The sequence below is a fragment of the Dermacentor andersoni genome, chromosome 1, assembly GCF_023375885.2.
Source record: "Dermacentor andersoni chromosome 1, qqDerAnde1_hic_scaffold, whole genome shotgun sequence".
NCBI lineage: Eukaryota > Metazoa > Arthropoda > Arachnida > Ixodida > Ixodidae > Dermacentor > Dermacentor andersoni.
Genome location: NC_092814.1, coordinates 333,997,306 through 334,006,605, shown reverse-complemented (window position 1 = coordinate 334,006,605; position 9,300 = coordinate 333,997,306). Strand labels below are relative to the sequence as shown.

Below are 9,300 nucleotides of genomic sequence, written 5' to 3'. Positions count from 1 at the left end.
GCGTGTGTGCCCATCGAAGCTTCAAAGCCGGCTGTTCGACGGTGTGTTTGGGAGCCGAACTTGAACCTTCTGGCACACGCGAGAGTTACGCGTGGATCGCTGTACATAGTAGTAATTGAAGGCGTGTACTGCCGAACCTGCCTTCCATACACACTAGCAATAAAAGGGTGTACACCCTTCCAACACCCACATAGATGGGTGTTAATATGTACTTGCACCCCTACACCCTAAATTTATTTTGCTGGACACCCTTCCTCTAGGGTGATATAACTGCACCCCAACTGTAGGGTGTAGACAACAGCACCCTTAGGGTGTTCGTCTGGCGACAAACTGATTTACACCCTTAAGGGTGTTAAAATGTTTAGTGTGTACCTGGCTTTGATAGACGCGTTCCTTCACGTGACGTGTTCAAGAAATTCACTCATAATTCCATTAATATACTGCACCTCAATATATTGCCGACTGTAGCAACTAACTTTTTCAATTTACAGCTAAGCCGACTACCTTCTATGCAGGTTGTTCCGCAAGCAGGTGGCGTGCACATTCGATTTCTCGGAGAGGTGCCTGGAAAGTGGACTTCCACGCGTAGTGGCATTGGTTGGTATGGAAGCGGCGGGCGATGACTTTGAAGCAGCTTGCACCAAAGGCACTGACGAACACGAAAGTAAGTTCACTCCATCCCGCTGTTACAATGGACCAAGAAGGAGATACTAGCGCCCGCGCGCGCGTGAGCACACACACACACAGGCACACGCACGCACACCCACCGAGAGTGACAGAGATAACAGGAAACGCAAGATAGGGAGCGCAACCTGATCATATCTTCGTTTCGATACCCTCTACTGGGGAAGGAGAAAAGGTGTATGAAAAATTGAAAGAAAGAAGAAAAGAAAGCAAACCAAAGAAAGCAAAGAATGAATAATGTAGGATTGTCTGTGTGGACTGCCACATAGTCTGGAAAGGTGTCACGTAGTCATAAACAATGTCAATGTTCCACTGAATGAATGAATGAATGAATGAATGAATGAATGAATGAAACCACGTTTATTCCACATTAGAATGCGCCGAAGGCGCAGCGGTGGAAGGGGAGCGGTATTATGGAAAAAGGGGAAGGGTGAGGCTGCCTCCGTGTTATTAACGAACGTCCTGCATGGAGGCAGCTAAGTGGACGCCGCATGACTCTTGTGGCTGTCGTGGAGCCGATCGCCGACCGGTGGTGCCGCCGAGTCCTGGAGGAACAGCAGTGCTCGCCAGAGCTCGATGGCATGGTCCGGAGGCGTGGTATCCACTGAGATATAAAACGCCACACAGTGCACCGTCAGAATTTGTCTAACAATGACACTTGCACAGGCTAATTTTCTCGTTATACGAAGTACACACTCTGTGATAAAACGAACATGCTGTATGATCCGAATGAAAGCGCGGAACAAGCACAGGGCACTGATGCGTGCTTGATTTATTACCCATATTAATGCTGTTCTCTCTGCCATGGAGCTAGTCACAATATTTTTTTAGCGGTGCGTTTTGACAGTCTGTGGATGCAATTTATTTCGGAGTGAGTTTACTGCAGACTTCCTTGCCTAAACTTAGCTGGAAGCACTGGCAAAACAAAAGGAGGAACTTTCTTTCTTTTTTTTTTTTACTAAATACTGCAGTCACTCTACTAGCCTACTTCAAGCAGACATTTGAAAGCTCCGGTGGAATGTAGCGAAGTTCCCTTTCTACAAGTGCATCACTCAAGGAATAGTAAATTACCAGCAGGACAAATTTCACGCAAAGTACAGTTAGCTACTGGTGAAGTTGCTCTATAATTGCTTGCTCTTACAGAGCATACGGTACTATCTCAAAATCAAAGGTCGGCAGTAAATATTTCCCGTCTTTTGATCAGTAATTCCTGAAACTAGCACAAGAATTACTACGTTCTTCCTTGAAATATGTTGTCCAAGAAATCAGAGTTGAAATTATCATTACTATAGAATTCCCCTATGACACTTTTTGGGAAAATGCAACTGGCATTGTATATCGTAGCACATTCGGTGAGAAATGTATATATTAAAGAAAAACATTGACCTCACAGCAGTTTTCTTCAATGACTGTAACTTCACTCATTTACACGAATTCATCCTTTCGAAAGGTGCCAATTGAAATGCACATTAGGTAAAACACGATGCTTCAGTTATGGCTAAAGAGCTTGTTGTTGCGTGACTAGTGCGTTGGTCTTGCTTCCCTTGGTTTCTTGCCAAAATATTTAACGCATGAAAATCAATATCAGTTCACTCACCTGCCCATACTCACCATAATAACGATAAGCTGGCCATTATAATTTGGGCAGTTACGAAATGCATGAAAGCCACCTCGTAACTTTCTTCTAGCGTGTTTCCCTACGTGTGCCCTGCGGTCATTATTTCAGCTTAACTAGCTGAGCATTGTTTCTTCTATACACCACCTAATATAGCTACTTCTTTTTCTCCTTTTTTGGCATTATTTAAATGAATGAAATTCTGGTACCTCACGTGCAATAAACACGATCTGATAAGGAGGCACGCCGTAGTTGGGGACACCGGAATAATTTTAGCAACCTAAGGTTGTTTAGCGTGAACCCATTGCGCAGGCGTTTTTGTATTTCGGCTCATTATAAAGGCAGCAGCCATGGCCAGGATTTGATCCCACGACCTTGTGCAGCACTTTCTGGTATATCAACAGTCTCGCAAGACACGTGGATATGGGGTGCAGATGTGATGTGATGATGCGTACGCGCGTCTGGACATAATCATCATTGCTGGCGCCCTATCGTTCGCTGTCATTCACGCTGCTTTGTGCATGCGCAGTGTACAAGAACAGCATCAAGTGCATGAACGCAGCCGGGATCAAGTTGAACCAGTGCTTCGCAGTCCTTCGTGATGGTTTGGGTGACAGCCTTGAAGCTCCGCCAGGAAGGACCGTCCACTACACCTGCTGGTAGGTCGTCACGCATCGCGGCTTATTCTTGGACTATTCTCATTTGTGGACTGCTAAATGCGACATTGTAGTGTTGTGTGACAACCGCTCTGTTGCCTTCTTTCAAACTGATATAAGAATTGCGCCATTCCTCTGCCACCCTACGTACGCTGAACTGCTGAAGCTGGGTTGCGTGGCTTTCTTTAGAATGGCATGTACCTATATTCACCGATAGAGAATCAAAACGCGCCGTAGCTCAGTTCATCTTATTTTGCTTACTACATGAACATACATCGGGAGGTGCCAAGCAAAGTTACTGTAAAAAATACCAAGATACATCCGCATTTTTTTTTCAATAGTTTACACACTGATGCTGTAGGCAACAGCCAACGGTGATGATATATTCGGTGGCAAAATGGGACAGTTACGCGTTATCATTGTGGTCTCTAAACTCTCTGACTCGCCACACTCAGTGCTCTTCCAGTTCTCACTGTCTGCATTGCGATGTGCGTCTACTACCCACCATTTATCGTACTCCACTGAGCGTTAGAGATAAGGTGCCTCTGTTCACTCTCTACTACAATGCGGTTCTGTCTCGCTACCAAAATGCGCTAAAGTAGCCCAACGACTCATCCGAGAAACACTGTGGTGCCATCATAATGTGAAATCGCCCGATATGTGAGTTGACAACATATACACTTGCATTGCAGGGAGGGGGGTTCAGTCTACCTGCCATGAGACGGCTCTGCAAATTAAGTTTGGCCTCTTTTATGCTTAGCTGCTTTGCTAAACTGCGGCGAAACCACTCATTACTGAAATAGGACCTTGGGAAAGTGACATTTGCCGCCAGAAGTGAAAATTCAGATACCAGGGCTAGACAGAGCTTGGTCAAGCCTAGTATTTACAACGCCATACGACTCCCAGGACTACATGCGCCTACGATTGCATACACGAGGATATGAGCCCTAGCAAGTTCATACATAAATAACAGCACCTCGAAGTCCTCCAGCCCGGGACTCTCCAGACATAATGGTTATGTTTACTGTAATACAATTGTATTATTTTCTGTGTTCTTTCAGTATAACAAGTAATGTAATCAATTACTTTAACAATTAAGTGAGTCACCTAAGTTATGCGATGAATTGCATAACACCACTTCTTTTGGTAAAAACATTTCTAATTGTTTTTGCACGATCACCTGAAATTTTGCAATGCCCACATAACATGCATCGGAAATCTAAAGCTATCATTAACTGAGACGACTTTTTTCAGAACGAGCATTTCTATTAAACAGTGATATCAAAACATTCGAGGGGGAAGGCCTCCCATTAGTCTACGTGAGCATCGCCTCAACAACGTCACTATTTATGTAGTGTTCAGAGTGTTCTCGCGAAAAATCGGGATGGAAAGCTGATGAACTTCAGGAATTATTTGTTACGTAATATAAGCAATACCAACGTTCTCGGTGGATTCCGCCTGTTTTAACACAAAGATTTATTCTGCGGCGGGAGAAGACCGCGAAATTCCTTTGCATGTTGTCGGAAATAAAATAAAATTGCACGCATCATGTATCTCTTTACATTGCATTTACTGAAACGCTTTCACAAAGCTTCACCTAACGTATGTTGCAACTAGAGCGTTGAATCTGCCGTCTTCTAGAACTTAAAGTATTATCCTCCACCGTCAAGCTGAAAATGTAAATATTGGTGATTCGGTAAAACCTATCTGTGCCGAAGTTCTTCACGCCCAGGTGCCGAATATTCTGTCATTGGATGCGGATTATTTTATTATCGAACGTTGCTTCTTTCGTTGTCTGCCGAATTTTGCATAAGAAGGTCAACTTCCGAATCTCAAGGTGCTCAGATTGAGGGTCTTATATAGACTCAAAAATAAACAAGGTTCACGTATTGTGGCCGATTTAAATACGTCCACATGATGGTGAGGAATTGTTTTTGGAGCTACAGCCGGTACTGCAGGTACCGCGGAAATACGCTGCCATTCCAAGCGTTCGTTTGTCAAGCAGCGTCATGCAAATAGCACGCTGTTTCGTCTTCACAGACACCCGCCCTGGTTGCTTAGCGGCTATGGTGTTGTGCTGCTAAGCACGAAGTTGCGGGATCGGATCCCGGCCACGGCGGCCACATATCGATGGAGGCGAAATGCGAAAACAGCCATGTGCTTAGATCTAGGTGCACGGAAAAGAACCCCTGGTGGTCTTCACAGGCACCCTTATGTCTGCAGCTGAAGTAATGAATCTGCTGTAAGGCACACCTGGTCAGAAATGCTCAAACTCAAGATGTGTAAATTCAGCGGTCCAGTAATGGTCGGCTCAAGCGACATTGTGAGTGCATTGCTCCCACGCTTGGTGTTCTCGGGATTGCATAAGGGGGCCCGCGTGCAAAAGCTCGGGATGCCATCGCACATTTCATTGATTCGCGTTTCTCCATAATTAGCATGATGGCATTGTTGTTGTTTTCTAACGTCTAACATCATAAGAAAAAAAAAAGAAAGAAACGAGAGCTCTGGTGTTTGTGTAGATGGTTCATACCAAAGTTCATACCAAGGTTACGGACTGGATTCCAAGGGAATGGAAGCGTAGCAGGGGGCGGCAGAAAGTTAGGTGGGCGGATGAGATTAAGAAGCTTGCAGGGACGACATGGCCACAATTAGTACATGGCAGGGGTTGTTGGAGAAGTATGGGAGAGGCCTTTGCCCTGCAGTAGGCGTAACCAGGCTGACGATGATGATGATGATGATGATGATGAAAGCGACAGGTGTGGGCTCCTTATTACTGCCCTCCCCCCACCCTTGTTCATTAGGCGGAAGTGACATCCAGATAATAAAGCGTCAGCTCGCTCAAGATTGCACTTGAGGGTGCCCTAGAGGCAATCATTCAGTCAACAAATTTTATTAATGTCCTAAGGAACTACTAAGTCGCAGTTGCGGGCCACTCCCACGTTGAGGCCGGAAGACCATGGTCCTCCGCCCGTTCGCGAACCCTTTGGACAGCCCATAGTTGGTCCTGGGGATCGCCGCTTTTAAGGGCCTCACCCTGGAGGCAATGACGCTCGCGAAAGAGTTACCGTATTCACACAGTAGCACAGAAGCACATGGACGAAAGAAATGGGCGGGACACAGCGCTACAGGACACAAGCCATGTGCTTCTGCGCTACTCTGTAAATAATGTCCCACCGACTACACCACCAGTCTGTCCTATATAAACGTTTACCTTAATTACGCGTCGATTGTGACACACTGGAAAGCTGCGTGACTGCATGGCATCACATGACCAATTTCAGCAGGGCCATCACCAGTGCACGTGTCCTGACCTGACTACGTGCTACAGCATGTAATGACCGTAATGCTTCAAACGTTACAAATACCTTTTGCCATTCTTCTAACATTGCGTGGTTCAGTTTGCTTTTACATTGTTCCAGTGCGTTCGACAGAGGGGAAAATTTATCAGCAGCGAAGTTTCGTGCAGGGTTCACTTACTGCGTACGCATACCGGAAACCTACGGTGTTTTACGGAACGTGGACAACGTCGGCTTCGGCTAGACCATTCAACTTGTTTATTTCTTTTTTAGACTGCACGAATATTTGAGTAAACTTAAGGTCCAGACCAGCCGATAACATTTCGGTCATGCACATGGCACCAGACGATAGCAGACGACCACCTCAATCCTCGGCGGAGCGTGGAACGTCAGCCCGTGGATACGAGAAGCACACACATGCACAAAAAAAAAAAAAACATGGCTTACGTGGTACATTGCGTGGAACCACTCAGGTGGCATTTACGTATATAACTTTGAAGTATCACAGCCCTGATTTTACAGCATAGACCACTTATTTTTTCTTTTGCCTGCGTAAAGCAACATGCTTTAGAACCAAGATAAAGACGCGAGTAAACCGTTTTGTAGGCGAGAACTCGAGATGGGGGGGGGGGGGGGGGTCAGAAACATTCTTGGGCGCATTCCGAGAAACTACATAAATAATATATGGGGTAATCCTTTTCAAGTTTCCCGGAACTTTTTTTTTAATATCGCCAGTGGCATTGAGCTAATTCTTCTCCTTGAGCTGGATTTTTCCGAAGAGGTGGACATTACTTGCACTAGAAAGCGAAACATTTATTCAGCTAATTAACAAAAATTCACCAATCAACTTATTAATTAATTACTTCACGGCACATATGGCAATTTACAAATTTTAACCGGGGAGTTTGCAAGACTTATCCACTTGAAATTATTCTCTAGGATGACGTCGGTTTTGAGATATTTTTTCCCTGAGCGTGGGACAAAGTACAACGACGTTCAAGTTAATTTTGTGCTTCAATGTATAGAAGAGCGGTTTGGTAAAAAGTTTAGTGGAACAACAGCGGATTTTCGCGGCGAGTTTTATGGCGCATATCTCCAAACTGGCATCGTTCTGGAAACTCATTCCAAGGGATTAGGCCTGGCAATTGCACCGGCTAGAATTCATTAATTGCAGTGCGTACGTGTCGCAAAGTAATGAATGAAGAAGTTCATTACTTAATTTTTGGTAAATAGTTGAATATGCATTTCAATTTCTCGTGCTAATTATGTCCGTCCCTCTGAATAATCCATCTCAAGGAGAAGAAATATGCTATCGGCCAAAGGAAATATTATGAAAAAATTCCAGGAAAACACGAAAATTATCACCCCGTTTGCCGCAGCTTTGGCGGAAACATTTCGACAGCGTTCGTGTGCCTACGATAAATGTCATGTTTGTGCAAATATTCTCCATCTGCCTTCCTAAAATTTTAGATAAGAAATCTCTTAGTAATGAATTATTTAAAGTGCGCAGTTCTTTGTTGACAGATAACCTAATTGTCTTGAGAAAACAAGCGCTTTCAATATTGCGAAATGGACCGGATGTTTTCATCTTTTTTTTTTCTACAGTACGTATCATGACTTCCTGGACTGCATGGAGCTCTCAGTGGACACATGTGAACCGGGATCGAAGGCCAAAGAATACCTGGCTAACGTCATGGATCGCATATACGGACAAATGTTGAGTCTCGTGTGCGGACGGTATACCCGGGGTTCCACGCACTGCCAGGCCCTACCGAAACTACCGCCTCATGCCGGGCCAAACCAGAACCTCATCGACTTGCTCATCGAGATATCGACTGCCTTCACGAATCCGAATAACTAGGCTGCGTATCCACCAGCAATAAATTGCACCTGTTACTTCCAAGTGCGCCATCTTTGTTTCAGTTATCCATTCTTATAGCGTTTTTTTTTTCTTTTTTCTTCTAGCTCTTTCTCTTTGTTATGAGCTCAAGGCCACCTCGTGCTTGTTGGGTGTTTTGCGTAATGTGCTTGCGTGCGCCTCGAGCGTTACGCAACCACTTTTTGCGGATCGTACCCCGAAAACTGCCTTCCGAGCAGCAGGTCGGCGAGCTGCCTGGCAGGCGGCAAACAAGTTTACTGCCGCGGGCATGCCACGTGAGATGGCAAGGCGGTATACAAACGAAATGTGTTCCCAGTTTTCCTGACTTCTGCGTTTTAGCTTTTGCAGCGCCTAAGACGTAAACAAGTGTTAAACGAACGTGGGCGTGACGTGTGGGTAGTTTCTTTGAAGTTCGTCACGCGCTTTACGCGCGCCATACGCATCGCGGAAATTACGCCGGAAAGACAATTTAACATTCATTAATCGACCGCGTGGCGTCAACGTCGTTCCTATGGTGTCGTTTCCGGATGTCGGTGCTCCATTAGGCTGCGTTACCATTTTTGCGGTCGCCAGATGCAAGCGAATAAACTGTCGCTATGCTAGCGCGCGAGATGGATGAAGCCGCTGGCGACACAGTCGAGCGAATGTTTTGAAAGCGTCATACGCCGCCGCCGCCGGTCGGAGGTTCTAGCGACAGGCGTAAAGCATAACGTGTCTACATGTTGCGCGATGGCACAGCTCAAGCGCTGTTCGCCATTTTCGCAGTAAAACAAAGCGACGCCAATAACACCCGTAATCACGCCCAGACATCCTGCCATGGATATTCACCAGGGGCTGCAAGCTGCAATGCGCGCTGCGGAAACTACGCACGTTACGCAACACGAAAGTAAGTATGCGCGGCTGGAAGCGGTTCTGGCGCGGGCTTGCAGCTTCCAACTTTGCTTCGCTGGCCTCGAAAGCGCCTTTCCCGCTGGCAGGTGTCACGAGTGATTTACCGCGACGAAGGGTTTATCGTCGGGGCCTAAGTGTCTCGCTTCGCGTACGTATGGTTGCTGCAAGATCTTCACTGCTGCGCGTAGCATTTTGCCACGCTAATGCCCCCATATTGCGGTATAGGTCCCTTGGTAGTTCCGAGGGTGACGCTCTTCTGTTTGTTGTTTGCGAGGCTTT

General features: G+C 45.9%; 1 protein-coding gene across 1 annotated transcript; it reads left to right on the top strand.

Moving 5' to 3' along the window:
* Window positions 1–516: 516 nt before the first annotated feature.
* LOC126516958 (uncharacterized) lies at window positions 517–8,472 on the top strand. Its single transcript, XM_050167035.2, has 3 exons — window positions 517–664; window positions 2,829–2,958; window positions 7,857–8,472. The coding sequence occupies exons 1-3, from the start codon at window positions 604–606 to the stop codon at window positions 8,110–8,112; spliced, it is 447 nt and encodes a 148-aa protein (XP_050022992.2). The 5' UTR covers window positions 517–603; the 3' UTR covers window positions 8,113–8,472.
* Window positions 8,473–9,300: the final 828 nt, after the last annotated feature.